The following is a 16832-nucleotide window of genomic DNA, read 5'->3' as shown; positions in this document are numbered from 1 at the left end:
TGTAGTTTTGGATTATTTGTGCACTTGTTTGACATTTTACTGCACTGTTAGAAGGTAGTAAGATAAGCATTTCGCCGTTATAACATTTGCTAAACTGTGTACGCGACAAGTAAACTTTGATTTGATTTAATAATGGACCATTATGCTGCTCGTTGAATTATTTGATTCGATGCTACCCCCTTGCGACTGAAAATCATCACAAGTTAAAGAAGAAGAATTCCGTAAACATCCCAAACGTCACTTCCGGTTATTATTTTGACAGCAAAACACTGCAACATTTTGCAATACTAATCTCTGGTCCCCATTAAATGGTATTTTTTAATTTAACACCTTTTGTGTTTTTTTGCGTCACATTTATTAGCTCATTTTACTTGTGTGGTGGAATTGGCAATATTCGGAAAGAGATCAGTATTCTGGTTCTAGCTAGCGGAAGATGAAGGTGAGTAGGGGATGATTTTGTTTTTGTTGAAATCGTAAGCTAACGTTAATGGTTTTGTGTGGAAATCTGTGCTGTTCGCATTAACGACCAATAAAACATTGTTTTTATTGCCATTGTATTGCAGACGTATCACATAATTGTACAAATGTTGGCGTACTACACAGAAGAAAATGCACATCGTGTAGCTACGACATCACTCGAGTCCCTCCCCCTGCATAGCCTACTACAGTAGCTTAGTAGTGATGCTCTTTCAGTGAAAAACAAGAACCCGTTTGCTACGTGTGTAGTGACTCCACTGCTGCAGAACATGTTACTGGTTACTTTGTGTTCATGTTGGTTACAGGAACACGATTACACAGTAGCCACTTTGACATGATGCTGTCAGAGTATTCCAGCTGCCTCTATTGTCTGGCCAATGATGTGTGTCAGTGTAATAGGATTATTTTGTTGCCTAGAGCCACCTCATCATTATTTATTATATTATTTTATATTGTTTTATATTCTTATATCAAACATAAAGTCTTGATATTACATTTAATATATATATATATATATATATATATATATATATATATATATATATATATATATATATATTACTTTCTTATACTACATTTATTTAGTTCATCCCCTGTACTATCATCGTAGACATACTGCATACTATTGTTTATGAATGATGTCCTCATCTGAACTGGTAAATTATAATGATATATAACAGTCTGATATAATGTTCTGTATTCAGTAATGCCTATGTGTATGCAATTCTCACACTGTCTTGTCTTGTCCCGTAGGTCCCGAGCGATGAAAATGAGGTGGTGGAGGAAGGCAGTAGCAGTTCAACACCAGTAGACAACTCCGACAACGAGGAAATTCCACCTTATCTACGCGAAGAACCTCCTGAAGGTAGTATCATGGTCTTCTTGTTCATATCCAAGTTTCAGTTGAAGTTTACTATTGAAATATCGAAAAAAAGATTGTGTGTTTTTGTCCCGGTGAACCTTAGAAACATGGGGTATTATTTATATTCAATAGATATAACCTGATTCATCTTACCAACTAGCTAATTATTAGAATGTGGTGCGCTAGATTAGGGTTGGAGGGAAAACCTACAGGACAGGAGCTTTCTGGGAACAGGGTTGGAGAGGCCTGGCTTACATGAATGAATGTCCTTTCTTGAACGTTTGTAACAACAGTTTGTATTTGCTCAGAGAGGGCGTCCGTCTGTAGGTTGGAAAGAGTCAAGTCACCAGCTCTGTCATTCAGCCTGAGGTCATGGGTAGCAATCGGATCATACAGTATCTGATGATGCAGTGTGGCCTAGTGGCCTGTAGAGTGGCATATTGGCCAACAGAAGGTTTTGAACATCATTTAATGATAGAACATAAAACAGTAGGTGGCAGTGAAACCATATACAAAGATCTAGGCTCTATCTGTGATGTGTGGTGCTTATACAGGCTACACGTATAAGGTCATTACTTCACATTTACCCCCTAATTCAACCAATTTTTCCGTACTAGAACCATGTGTTCCTAAGCGCACAGCATGAGGTGTTTGAACCAAGGTCTGCTGTTAAGATGAAGACATACGTCTTGCTCTCACACTGATGCCTTCCACAGTCTCGTCCCGACACATTGCATCAATCATATCTAGCCTAATTGTGCCTGTTAATATTCAACTTCAATGGAAAGAAATGTGGTCCTTATTCACCTCATTGAGGTGAAAAGTGTATTGGTCCTAGTGGGAAAAAATCTTGTATCGGTTAGTACATTTTAGGAAACATGAAATGGAATAGGAATATAAACTCTGCCTTCATCTTGTTTTTGAGAAAAGTATTATGCCTCTCTTTTTTAATGTAATTTATGGACACTACACAACACCTAGATTATGTTAATTATCTCCCTGGAAAAGAAGACAACACTATTTTTGGCCAAGGACTGTAAATAACTACAACCTGACTCACCAAAGCATTTACTACGGCATATTTGGAACAATATGTTGCTATAATTTACAGAGGCATTGCCAGAATTGGGAGGCTATTATACAGTGCATTCGGAAAGTATTCAGACCGCTTGACTTTTTCCACATTTTGTTACGTTACAGCCTTATTCTAAAATGAATGAAATAAAAAAATATATATTCATCAATCGACACACAATACCCTATAATGACAAAGAAAAAACTGTTTTTTTTGTGCAAATGTATAAAAAATAAAATCAGAAATACCTTATTTACAGAAGTATTCAGACCCTTTGCTATGAGACTCGAAATTGATCTCAGGTGCATCGTGTTTCCATTGATCATCCTTGAGATCCAACTTGATTGGAGTACACCTGTGGTAAATTCAATTGGTTGGACATAATTTGGAAAGGCACACACACACACCTGTCTATATAAGGTCCCACAGTTGACAGTGCATGTCAGAGTGAAAACCAAGCCATGAGAACAAAGGAATTGTCCGTAGAGCTCCGAGACAGGATGGTTTCGAGGCAAAGATCTGAGGAAGGGTACCAAAAAATGTCTGCAGCATTAAAGGTCCCCAAGAGCACTATGGCCTCCATCATTCTTAAATGGAAAAAGTTTGTAACCACCAAGACTCTTCCTAAACTGAGCAATAGGGGGAGAAGGGCGTTGGTTAGGGAGGTTACCAAAAACCCAGTGGTCACTCTGATAAACCTCCAGAGTTCCTCTGTGGAGATGGGAGAACCTTCCAGAAGGACAATCATCTCTGCAGCACTCCAGCAATCAGGCCTTTATGGTAGAGTGGACAGACAGAAGCCACTCCTCAGTAAAAGGCACATGACAGCATGCTTGGAGTTTGCAAAAAGGCACCTAAAGACTCTCAGACCATGAGAAACAAGATTTTCTGGTCTGATGAAACCAAGATTGAACTCTTGGGCCTGAATGCCAAGCGTCACATCTGGAGGAAACCTGGCACCATCCCTATGGTAAAGCACGATGGTGGCAGCATCATGCTGTGGGGATGTTTTTCAGTGGCAGGGACTGGGATACTAGTCAGGATCGAGGCAAAGATGAACAGAGCAAAGTACAGAGAGATCCTTGATTAAAACCTGCTCCAGAGCAATCAGGACCTCAGACTGGGGAGAAGGTTTACCTTCCAACAGGACAACAATCCTAAGCACACAGCCAACACAACGCAGGAGTGGCTTCGGGACAAGTCTCTGAATGTCCTTGAGTGGCCCAGTCAGAGCCTGGACCTGAACCCAATCGAACATCTATGAAAATAGCTGTGCAGCGAAACTCCCTATCCAGACTGACAGAGCTTTAGATGATTTGCAGAGAAGAATGGGAGGATCTCCACAAATACAGGTGTGCCAAGCTTGTAGCGTCATATGCAAGATGACTTGAGGCTGTAGTAATCGCTGCCAAAGGTGCTTCAACAAAGTACTGAGTAAGGGTCTGAATACTTATTATGTAAATGTGATATTTCCAGTTTTGTTTTTTGTATACTTCCAAACATTTCTAAAAACCTGTTTTTGCTTTGTCATTATGGGGTATTGTGTTTAGATTGATGAGGGATAGTACAATATTTAATACGTTTTAGAATAAGGCTGTAACTTAACAAAATGAGGGAAAAGTAAAGGGGTCTGAATACTTTCCGAATGCACTGTATATAATTTGGATGTATGTATTTTTAGATATAGGCCTATTGTAAATGTGTATTTTATTGTTGTGTCACCAGAATACTTTCTGAATGCATTGCATATGGTGATTAGTTGGTATTAGGGCATAATTAAGTAATAATGCCCGGGGGGGTGTGGTATATGGCCAATATACCACAGCTAAGGACTGTTCTTATGCACATGACACAACATGGAGTTGTTGGGTCTTATTGCTATTATAAACTGGTTACAAACGTAATTAGTACATTAAAAATAAATATTTTGTCATACCCATGGTATACGATCTGATATACAGTACCACGGCTTTCAGCCAATCACAATTCAGGGCTCGAATCACCCAGTTTATAATATTGCTTTTGGCTTTAATCCAATGTTGAAAGTAGTGCATTGCATGCCAGTTGTTATGAGCTTGGTATAGGTATTTTAATTGCAAGTTCCTGTACATGCCTGGTACGTTAACTAGGCTACTTTATATCCCTATAGTTACCTTGTGAATAAGCTATGTGAATATGAACTGTTTTCTACATCCTATCAATTTCAGTGCTTCACAATCTCCCAGCCAGGAGTCATGTTTCACCCATCATTCAGTCTGCAAGAGTTGAAATTAATATTTCTTTCAAGGTCTTTTCCACTGTAATGTCAGAAAAAGCCTGTGAGGTAAATGTAAGTATTTTTTTGGGAGGAGAGGGACTTAATTTGATTTTCTACTTTACCAGTTTTCCATTCTACCCTGCTGCAGTTGAGAGCTAGTCTAAGACCCGGTACAAATCTGTATTCTCTGGACCCAAACAAACAGGATTAGAACAGAAAATGCCCAACAGGATATGTGGTGCCATGTTAAAACACAATCAGAAGCAGTCAGTGTAAACAGAGGAGGCCTACCCTAAGAACTAATCTGTGGAATGGGGCGGCAGGTAGCCTAGCGGTTAAGAGCATTGGGCCAGCAACCATAAAGTCACTCGTTCGAATCCCTGAGCATGCAAGGTGAAAAAAATCTACTGTTATGCCCATGAGCAAGGCAGTTAAACCCCAACAACCACTGCTCCTCGGGCGCCGCTGACGTGGACGTTGATTAAGGCAGCCCTCCCCACCTCTCTGATTCAGAGGGATTGGGTTAAATGCGGAAGACACATTTTGGTTGAATGCATTCAGTTGTGCAACTGACTAGGTATAGTGATATCAATGATATCGTTTCAGTCATAGAAAGGCCTGGACTATACATTAGGCTCAATTATTTACAGTGGTTGCCATTATAATGCACAACAGATAGAATAGGCCTTGTTGTTAATAAAAATAAAAACAATTATCGGATGCAATTGTGAACAGTAACCATGACAGGCATGAAATGAATCTTATTGGCCAATTATATAGTTCACTGCAGCTCAAGGACTCCATGGAATGTGAAGTTTGGAGATGTCCATGTACATTTGATGTTCTTCTACAGTATGAGTACGATACCCATTTGAAAATCAGTTGTCAATTATTGACAAAGCAACTTGAGTCAGTCATTCTCACGATTGACAGTCACATACTGTATCGCCAGTAGAAACCACCACAACACAACCGGCACATCAGAAAAGCCAAAATCACAGTGCTTGTTTGTTCCTTGTCATAACTTCTCACCAAAGTTGCTCCTGAAGGGTATCGGCTAGAATTCCATCTGTTACGAGTTATTAATAGGACCAAATGAAGTTTTATTGACTTTTTGTCCCTGTTTCTCCTGTCCTGTTTGTTGGTGCAGTCGAGGCTGCTCCATCATGCTGACAGATCCAGTACACATCAGGGGAGGACGGTGATGTGCTGTGTAACTGTGATGGATGGACTGTCACACAGCTGAGCTCTCAGCAACAGTGTGTGTGTGTGTGTGTGTGTGTGTGTGTGTGTGTGTGTGTGTGTGTGTGTGTGTGTGTGTGTGTGTGTGTGTGTGTGTGTGTGTGTGTGTGTGTGTGTGTGTGTGTGTGTGTGTGTGTGTGTGTGTGTGTGTGTGTGTGTGTGTATACAGTGGGGAGAACAAGTATTTGATACACTGCCGATTTTGCAAGTTTTCCTACTTACAAAGCATGTGGAGGTCTGTAATTTTTTCATAGGTACACTTCAACTGTGAGAGACGGAATCTAAAACAAAAATCCAGAAAATCACATTGTATGGTTTTTAAGTAATTCATTTGCATTTTATTGCATGACATAAGTATTTGATCACCTACCAACCAGTAAGAATTCCGGCTCTCACAGACCTGTTTGCTTTTCTTTAAGAAGCCCTCCTGTTCTCCACTCATTACCTGTATTAACTGCACCTGTTTGAACTTGTTACCTGTATAAAAGACACCTGTCCACACAGCTGTGTAAGAACATCAGGGATACAATTGTAGACCTGCACAAGGCTGGGATGGGCTACAGGACAATAGGCAAGCAGCTTGGTGAGAAGGCAACAACTGTTGGCGCAATTATTAGAAAATGGAAGAAGGTCAAGATGACGGTCAATCACCCTCTGTCTGGGGCTCCATGCAAGATCTCACCCCGTGGGGCATCAATGATCATGAGGAAGGTGAGGGATCAGCCCAGAACTACACGGAAGGACCTGGTCAATGACCTGAAGAGAGCTGGGACCACAGTCTCAAAGAAAACCATTAGTAACACACTACGCCATCATGGATTAAAATCCTGCAGCGCACGCAAGGTCCCCCTGCTCAAGCCAGCGCATGTTCAGGCCCGTCTGAAGTTTGCCAATGACTATCTGGATGATCCAGAGGAGGAATGGGAGGAGGTCATGTGGTCTGATGAGACAGAAATAGAGCTTTTTGGTCTAAACTCCACTCTCCGTGTTTGGATGAAGAAGAAGGATGAGTACAACCCCAAGAACACCATCCCAACCGTCAAGCATGGAGGTGGAAACATCCTTCTTTGGGCCATGTATCGTGAGATCTTGTCCAACAACCTCCTTCCCTCAGTAAGAGCATTGAAGATGGGTTGTGGCTGCTGCAATCCCTGCTGCAGTGTGTGCAAACCTGGTCAAGAACTACAGGAAATGTATGATCTCTGTAATTGCAAAGGTTTCTGTACCAAATATTAAGTTCTGCTTTTCAGATGTATCAAATACTTACAGTGCCTTGCGAAAGTATTCGGCCCCCTTGAACTTTGCGACCTTTTGCCACATTTCAGGCTTCAAACATAAAGATATAAAACTGTATTTTTTTGTGAAGAATCAACAACAAGTGGAACACAATCATGAAGTGGAACGACATTTATTGGATATTTCAAACTTTTTTAACAAATCAAAAATGGAAAAATTGGGCGTGCAAAATTATTCAGCCCCTTTACTTTCAGTGCAGCAAACTCTCTCCAGAAGTTCAGTGAGGATCTCTGAATGATCCAATGTTGACCTAAATGACTAATGATGATAAATACAATCCACCTGTGTGTAATCAAGTCACCGTATAAATGCACCTGCACTGTGATAGTCTCAGAGGTCCGTTAAAAGCGCAGAGAGATTCATGAAGAACAAGGAACACACCAGGCAGGTCCGAGATACTGTTGTGAAGAAGTTTAAAGCCGGATTTGGATACAAAAAGATTTCCCAAGCTTTAAACATCCCAAGGAGCACTATGCAAGCGATAATATTGAAATGGAAGGAGTATCAGACCACTGCAAATCTACCAAGACCTGGCCGTCCCTCTAAACTTTCAGCTCATACAAGGAGAAGACTGATCAGAGATGCAGCCAAGAGGCCCATGATCACTCTGGATGAACTGCAGAGATCTACAGCTGAGGTGGGAGACTCTGTCCATAGGACAACAATCAGTTGTATATTGCACAAATCTGGCCTTTATGGAAGAGTGGCAAGAAGAAAGCCATTTCTTAAAGATATCCATAAAAAGTGTTGTTTAAAGTTTGCCACAAGCCACCTGGGGGACACACCAAACATGTGGAAGAAGGTGCTCTGGTCAGATGAAACCAAAATTGAACTTTTTGGCAACAATGCAAGACGTTATGTTTGGCGTAAAAGCAACACAGCTCATCACCCTGAATACACACCATCCCCACTGTCAAACATGGTGGTGGCAGCATCATGGTTTGGGCCTGCTTTTCTTCAGCAGGGACAGGGAAGATGGTTAAAATTGATGGGAAGATGGATGGAGCCAAATACAAGACTATTCTGGAAGAAAACCTGATGGAGTCTGCAAAAGACCTGAGACTGGGACAGAGATTTGTCTTCCAACAAGACAATGATCCAAAACATAAAGCAAAATCTACAATGGAATGGTTAAAAAATAAACATATCCAGGTGTTAGAATGGCCAAGTCAAAGTCCAGACCTGAATCCAATCGAGAATCTGTGGAAAGAACTGAAAACTGCTGTTCACAAATGCTCTCCATCCAACCTCACTGAGCTCGAGCTGTTTTGCAAGGAGGAATGGGAAAAAATGTCAGTCTCTCGATGTGCAAAACTGATAGAGACATACCCCAAGCGACTTACAGCTGTAATCGCAGCAAAAGGTGGCGCTACAAAGTATTAACTTAAGGGGGCTGAATAATTTTGCACGCCCAATTTTTCAGTTTTTGTTTTGTTAAAAAAGTTTGAAATATCCAATAAATGTCGTTCCACTTCATGATTGTGTCCCACTTGTTGTTGATTCTTCACAAAAAAATACAGTTTTATATCTTTATGTTTGAAGCCTGAAATGTGGCAAAAGGTCGCAAAGTTCAAGGGGGCCGAATACTTTCGCAAGGCACTGTATGTCTTGCAATAAAATGCAAATTAATTACTTAAAAATCATACAATGTGATTTTTGCATTTTTGTACATGCTTTGTAAGAAGGAAAATCGGCAGTGTATCAAATACTTGTTCTCCCCACTGTGTGTGTATATATATATATATATATATATATATATATATATATATATATATATGTGTATATATATACACACACACTACTCCCCCAAAGTCCTATCCCAACAGCCTGTCCACCTGTGTCTCTGCTTCGCTTCTGATTAGTAGAACACCTCCAAGCTCCAGCCTTCTGTATGACTCACTCCCAGGCATCACAGATTCACAGCCTTGATCTTATCCCAGTAATACTGGAGCACTGGCATAGGCAATATTCATAGACACACTCACGTGGCTCTGAAAGGTTATACCGTGACAATCGGGTTGCTTTAAATAAGGGTTTGATGCTTGCAGTGATTATCATCAGTATTTTTATTAAATTATAGAGCCATTAACATTTTCATAATAATATAATCAAGCAGACGTTGATCACTTTGTCTTGTAATGGAGGGGCTATGGGTTATGTTGCTGTTGCTCATACTTTACATCCTTTATGCTGCTGTGAGTGTATCCATATCCAACACAGTAAAGTGTGTGTGTGTGTACGCACGTATCCATCTCTAACACAGGAAGAGTCGGGGGGAAGACTAAACCTTTCTGTGTTTAATGAGCAGGAAACACACACACACACACACACACACACACACACACACACACACACACACACACACACACACACACACACACACTCAAAGCAAACATAGTGCTCACCGATATATTATTTCTAGTTCCTAAGGCTATGCTCCATAGATAGACCCTGTCTGTTATTGTCAAATCCTGTGATTGTGTGAAAGTTCTGTGTGGATGCCATCTGGAACTGTCTCCATCCACATTATGTCTGTATCCAAAATGGCACCCATATTCCCTACACTGGACTGTATATAGCCATAGGGTTCTGGTCAAATGTAGTGCACGACATAGGGAATAGGGTGTCATTTCAGACTCAGCCCGTGTCTTCCTGCTTCCAGGAAAACCTCACTTCCAATTTGTGTCACCTCTATGTGTTGTCAGCTCATTGGAAATGGTTATCTGGCCATAAAATGCACTGTCATTCTGAAGTGCCATACTGTTGGGTGAGGAGAAAGCTTCTCAGTCCATCACTCACGATCGACATCTCTCGTCTGACTGCTAGTTGGATTTACCGACTGGCCTGAGTAGTGCTGCACTGTAGACCTGTACCACGGTAATATCACGGTGCCAAAATGTCATGATACTTATGATACCAACATTTTAGAGTACCGTAGTACCGTTTCAAATGATACTACCGACTTTTTCAGCTCAACTGATCTAATGAACCTGCTTGCGCCTGTTAAAAAACTTTAATTAAGTCCGTTTTGTTTATAAATTCAGTTGAATTTCAGCAACAGCCACTAGTGTCTTATTCGGTTAGGTCCAATAATATCCACAGCTGTAATCAGCCAGCTGCATCCCCTACCAGCCCTCAAAGCTAATTTATGCGTGATCCGAAAATCTGGTTGTATGCTCCGTATTTTCTATTTGATTTCTTTAACAAGTCAGTTAAGAAAAAAATCTTAGTTACAATGACGGCTTACCACGACCAAACCCGGACGACGCTGGGCCAATTGTGCGTCGCCCTATGGGACTCCCAATCACGGACGGATGTGATACAGCCTGGATTCGAACCAGGGATTGTAGTGACTCCTCTTGCACTGAGATGCAGTGCCTTAGACCGCTGCGCCACTCGGGAGTCCAAACTCGAGAGGGTGTGACGCAATTGCGGAGCTTCTGGTGGCATGCCAAATTGAGCTCTGTACCTCATTGCTGTGCACCTCCCAAATGTTTTAAAAAATCAGACTGCTCCGTATAGCTCCCCATTGACAAGATAGGTTGACAACTTCCTTCACAACGGCTCTACTCAACAGCTCTGAGCTGCTCCGCGAAGCGCAATAAGTATGAATGCCCAACTTCTGCAGAGGCCATATCACTCACTGTAAATCCTGCACGGCCAATGCAGAGGTGACCATGCAATTCCTTTCACTCTCCTGCTCCTCTCCGTCCGCTCTTCACGGGCAGCTATTCCTCCGGTCAGTTTAAAAAATATATAATTTAGCAGTGATGGCAAGCGGGGATGCAGACTTAGATTTGTACATTTGTTACATTCGAGCAGCGCGCAAAGCGAGCAATGTTGATGCATTGTGTCATTTCATCGCCTGTTATAACCAAGAGCACAGACCGGTCAGAGTAGACTTTGCAAGGGCACTGTCATGCAGCCTCTGAGTGTCAGAGGGAAAATGGCTTGCTTGCAGCTTTACACCAAAGAAAACGTCTGGTCTCTAGCCTAAACAAATATGACCCATATTACCAGAGATGCTTTTTGTAATTTCTATCGAGATTCGTGCACATTTTATATAATTTCACAAACCATGTCGCAGGCCGTTATTGGTTTGATAACATGACTGAACAACATTGTTTGTTATCTTCTATCTCAAGGCCATCAGACTGTTATAGCCATCACTAGCACAGAGAGGCTGCTGCCTATATACACAGACTTGAAATCATTGGCCACTTTAATAAATGGAACACTAGTCACTTTAATAATGTCACTTTAATAATGTTTACTTATCTTGCATTACTCATCTCATATGTACAGTTGAAGTCGGAAGTTTACATACACCTTAGCCAAATACATTTAAACTCAGTTTTTCACAATTCCTGACATTTAATCCCAGTAAAGATTCACTGTTTTAGGTCAGTTAGGATCACCACTTTATTTTAAGAATGTGAAATGTCAGAATAATAGTAGAGAGAATGATTTATTTCAGTTTTTATTTCTTTCATCACATTCCCAGTGGGTCAGAAGTTTACATACACTCAATTAGTATTTGGTAGCATTGCCTTTAAATTGTTTAACTTGGGTCAAATGTTTTGGGTAGCCTTCCACAAGCTTCCCACAATAAATTGGGAGAATTTTGGCCCATTCCTCCTGACAGAGCTGGTGTAACTGAGTCAGGTTTGTAGGCCTCCTTGCTCGCACACATTTTTTCAGTTCTGTCCCAACATGTTCTATAGGATTGAGGTCAGGGCTTTGTGATGGCCACTCCATTACCTTGACTTTGTTGTCCTTAATTCATTTTGCCACAACTTTGGAAGTATGCTTGGGGTCATTGTCCATTTGGAAGACCCATTTGCGACCAAGCTTTAACTTCCTGACTGATGTCTTGAGATGTTGCTTCAGTATATCCACATAATTTTCCAGCCTCATGATGCCATCTATTTTGTGAAGTGCACCAGTCCCTCCTGCAGCAAAGCACCCCCACAACATGATGCTGCCACCCCCACAACATGATGCTTCCACCCCCATGCCTCACGGTTGTGGATGGTGTTCTTCGGCTTGCAAGCATCCCCCTTTTTCCTCCAAACATAACAATGGTCGTTATGGCCAAACAGTTCTATTTTTGTTTCATCAGACCAGAGAACATTTCTCCAAAAAGTGCGATCTTTGTCACCATGTGCAGTTGCAAACCGTAGTGTGGCTTTTTTATGGTGGATTTGGAGCAGTGTTTTCTTCCTTGCTGAGCGGCCTTTCAGGTTATGTCGATGTTGTACTCGTTTTACTGTGGATACAGATACTTTTGTACCTGTTTCCTCCAGCATCTTCACAAGGTCCTTTGCTGTTGTTCTGGGATTGATTTGCACTTTTCGCACCAAAGTACGTTCATCTCTAGGAGACAGAAGGCGTCTCCTTCCTGAGCGGTATGACGGCTGCGTGGTCCCATGGTGTTTATACTTGCGTATAATTGTTTGTACAGATGAGCGTAGTACCTCCAGGTGTTTAGAAATTGCTCCCAAGGATGAACCAGACTGGCTGATTTATTTTGATTTTCCCATAATGTCAAGCAAAGAGGCACTGAGTTTGAAGGTAGGCCTTGAAATACACCCACAGGTACACCTCTAATTGACTCAAATTATGTAAATTAGCCCATCAAAAGCTTCTAAATCCATGACATCATTTTATGTAATTTTCCAAGCTGTTGAAAGGCACATAAATAATCTGTCTGTAAACAACTGTTGGAAAAATTACTTGTGTCACGCACAAAGTAGATGTCCTAACCGACTTAACAAGAAATGTGTGGAGTGGTTGTAAAACGAGTTTTAATCTCCAACCTAAGTGTATGTAAACTTCCAACTTCAACTGTATGTACTGTATTCTATACTACTCTACTGTATGTCAAAGCTCAGGGGAAGACCCAGATGCAGACAGTTTCGAAGTAACAAAAGGTTATTCCAAAAAACGGAGGCAGGCAAACGACAGGTCAAGGGCAGGCAGTAGTCCAGAGCAGAGTCCGAAGGTACAGAACAGCTGGCAGGCTCAGGGTCAGGGCAGGCAGAGGTCAATAATCCAGGGTGGTTTGACAAGGTACAGAATGACAGGCAGGCTCAGAGTCAGTGCAGGCAGAATGGTCAAAAACCAGGCAAGCTAGAAAACAGGAACTTGAGACAGCCAGGAGCACGGGGAAAAACGCTGATAGGCTTGACGAAGCAAACGAACAGACAAACAGAGAACACAGGTATAAGTACACTGGGGATAATGGGGAAGATGGGCGACACCTGGAGGGGGGGTGGAGACAAGCACAAAGACAGGTGAAACAGATCAGGGTGTGACACTGTATCTTAGTCTATGCCTCTCTGACATTGCTCGTCCATATATTTATTCTTAATTCCATTTCTTACTTAGATTTGTGTGTATTGGGTATATGTTGTGAAATTGTTAGATATTACTTGTTAGATATTTCTGCACTGTCGGAACTAGAAGCACAAGCATTTAGCTACACCCGTGTATGTAACCAATACATTTGATTTACCTAGCTAACAACCTGGCAACTTGACAGTAGGTTTAGGCAAATTTGATTCGCACAGGAAGAAAGGAAAAGGTTCTGCTACTCATGAAATGTGCTTCAACGATAGGATTTTTATAGGCCTAACTATATCAATAATCTATCTCTTTCTGGTGCTCCTTACACTTTGTTTGGTGCTAAACGTTTTTACATTTGGGAACAGTGTGTGTGTTTGTGGGAGATAGAGAGTGGTGTGTGTTTATGAAAGTGAAGGAGACCAAGCGAGTTTGTGAGAAAGGGAAGGAGAATATGTGTGCCCCTTACATTCTGTTTGGTGCCTAAAGTTGAGAGCTGTGTGTGTGTTTTTTTTTTTATAAAAATAAAAAAAATGTATTAACCCCCCCAACAAATATCTTTGTTTTGTTACAGCTTTTCTGCTACATATACATATATTTTACATACACATTTTACATGTTTGTAGGAGATCGAGAGTGTTGGGTGGGCGGGTGGGTGTGTTTATGACAGTGAAGGAGACAGAGATTTTGTGAGAAAGGGAAGGAGAGTGTATGTCTGTTAACTGAAGGTTTCATGCAGTGTTTTCCCATTACTGACACAATGACATGCAGATCATTTTGCATGTACATTCCTTCCTCCTATTCCTCCAGCCAAATCACAGGTAGGCCTTTGCAAATATGAGCAAATCAGCAATTCTATGCAGTATTCTTTTATACACGGAACAGTGTGAAGTTAAATGAAATGTGTTGTAATCAGTAGAAGTGTACATTTCTGTGACAGGTTTTTCGGCGAACGTTTAGAAAATGTGAACAAGCATCTGGGGGATGGGCCGAACAGGATGCTAGGCCACTGATTTCTTTCCACCGTTGTATTGCGATACAATTCGGTATCGTGTCGCGACACTTGGCCTGGTATCATATCTTTTGTAAAATGTTGGTATCGTGCGACAACACTATATCAGAGCTTAGGGAGGAGGACCCAAAGCATGCATGCACGCACACGCACTCAGTGGTTAGAATTATTTTTGGACATCTGCCCTACATTATAACAATATCACTCGTCTCCCCCATTCAAGTATAGAACACACCATGACAGGGAACCAGAGGTTTCTGTTTTGCTCAGGTGTTGTGGACAGGGATGGTGAAAGTGCGTAAGCATCTGCCTCAGATTCCAAAGGTTGCAAGTTTGAATCCAGTGATAGAAAGTTGTTTTTGAGATTGAATGTTTAAAGCCTATCCCAAACCTTAACCCTTAACCTTAACCATTCTGAGTTAATGCCTACACTTAACCTTAAACACCTTGAAATTTGACATTTGCAACAACTTTTTACGTTTGAGAAACATGGATGAACGTCTAATTCTGACATGAGACTGCGAGAGCGAGTTGAGTTTTATCCCCGGGGAAGGAACAAATAGAACACAACCGCATCATGGTTTATCATTATGAAAATCCCCCTCCCCTTGATGGCGCTGCAGGGGTGCGTGACACGCCACTGCTTATATCTAAGATGTGCCAAATAAATGATGTCCAGTTCAGGGCTCCAGTTATGCATTTGGTTTGCTAACTTGCTAGATGGTAAGATCAAGATTCTTTCTTCTTCTTTTTTTTTACAGCAGAGACAATCAATCCCCTCCCTGGATCAAGATCCCTGTTGCCTAAATAGTTTTGTGCATCAATATAAATAGCGCCTTTTGTGTGCACTTCCAGTAATACCATATATCCCGGTATGACGGTATGAATATCTGGATACCACTCAACCCTTATTTGTATCCCATTTGACTGCAAAAGAGGTATTTCTTTAATGGTTTTTCATATCTCTGTATTGCTGTTAACTCATTCCTCCCTTGGGTGTCTTGTCAGATGCAACATGCTTTTAGGAGCAAGCGAGACATTTTAAGAAAATAATGAAAACAACATTTGCTGTCTCTTGGAGAGAGAGAGGGAGAGAGGATGGAAATGTCTACTTGTCAAATATGAACAATTTAGATTAAAGGCCCAGTGCAGTCAAAATGTTTTATATCATATTGTACAACAGCTGATGAAACTAACACTATAAAAGTGTGAAAACATTTGATCAGTGTTATTTCCTGATAGTTGTTGGTTGAAAATACAATCTATACAGGACCTTCTAATCATCAAGTTTGCGTGGGCGGTAGTTTCGGCCTTCCATGGTGAAATCACCATGCGGCAAATTGGTTAATAGACCAATAAGAAAGAGTTCCAAACCTCTCTGCCAAACAGCTTGTTTCAGTTTCCCCTCCCCACTCAGACCACTCCTAGACAGTCCTAGCAAAAATGATTGCCTGAGAAATATTTTTTTGCCATCCCCCCCTAAAAAAAGCAAAGTTTTCCCATTATAATGGAAACAGTACTTAATTGTTACAGAGAAAGGATTTGATATTAAATCTAAAAACTACTGCATTGGGCCTTTAAGAAACGCAAGCTGTTTGTGTTGAAGTTTGTGTTGTGAATGTTTCACGTCCAATTATATTCCACACTGTGTTATTCTCTTATCAGCTCCTTTTTGTCAGAAGGCGTACATTCAGAATGTGGTGGGGCTGACAGGTTGTGAGAAGAACTCTCCTTCCTCACTGGCTGCTGTGTTCAAGTGACTGGCAGACTCTCTGTAGCTCACTTTCTGCACGAACAATGAAATTCAGCAAGGCGCCAAGCCTGCCATCTGCACAGGCAAATTATGACACTTCATTACTTTATTGGCCCATCTCTCTTTCCTCTCTCTCTCTCTCTCTTTGTCTTTTTCATTCTCGTTCCTGTTTTTTCTGTCTCCCCTCTCTCTCTCTCTTCTGTCTCTTTCTCTCTACCCCTATCTCTCCCTGACACTTATCATATATATAGCCTACCTTTTGTGGTGTAAGGAATCAGGGCGCGCACGATAAAGGATCAAGTCCGAAAGAGAAGTGGTTAATCTAGCCACATTTCGAGCTAATATTCCCCTCTGTTTCTGCTCTACCATCGTGTCTACGAGCAGCTGTGAGTGTCCTATGTGTCGGGTGGAGAAATAGCCTAAACTGTCAAGTACCCACAATGGTGGGAAAGGAGGACAAGAGGCCAGTGTCACTTAGCCTGTGTTGTTATGTGGAGGTGGAGGTCAGCAGAG

General features: G+C 41.3%; 1 protein-coding gene across 1 annotated transcript in view; it reads left to right on the top strand.

Annotated features, from left to right (window-relative positions):
- Positions 1-234: 234 nt before the first annotated feature.
- Positions 235-16832, top strand: part of LOC139416502 (transmembrane protein 263-B-like) — a 51791-nt gene continuing 35193 nt past the window's right edge. Inside the window, exons 1-2 of the mRNA XM_071165179.1 lie at positions 235-439; positions 1231-1342. Coding sequence (XP_071021280.1) covers positions 434-439; positions 1231-1342 — 118 coding nt within the window. The 5' untranslated portion in view covers positions 235-433. The remainder of the gene's footprint in view (positions 440-1230; positions 1343-16832) is intronic.

This window comes from Oncorhynchus clarkii, chromosome 1, assembly GCF_045791955.1.
Source record: "Oncorhynchus clarkii lewisi isolate Uvic-CL-2024 chromosome 1, UVic_Ocla_1.0, whole genome shotgun sequence".
NCBI lineage: Eukaryota > Metazoa > Chordata > Actinopteri > Salmoniformes > Salmonidae > Oncorhynchus > Oncorhynchus clarkii.
The sequence above is the reverse complement of the archived record's forward strand: the minus strand, read 5'-3'. Positions and strand labels throughout refer to the sequence as shown.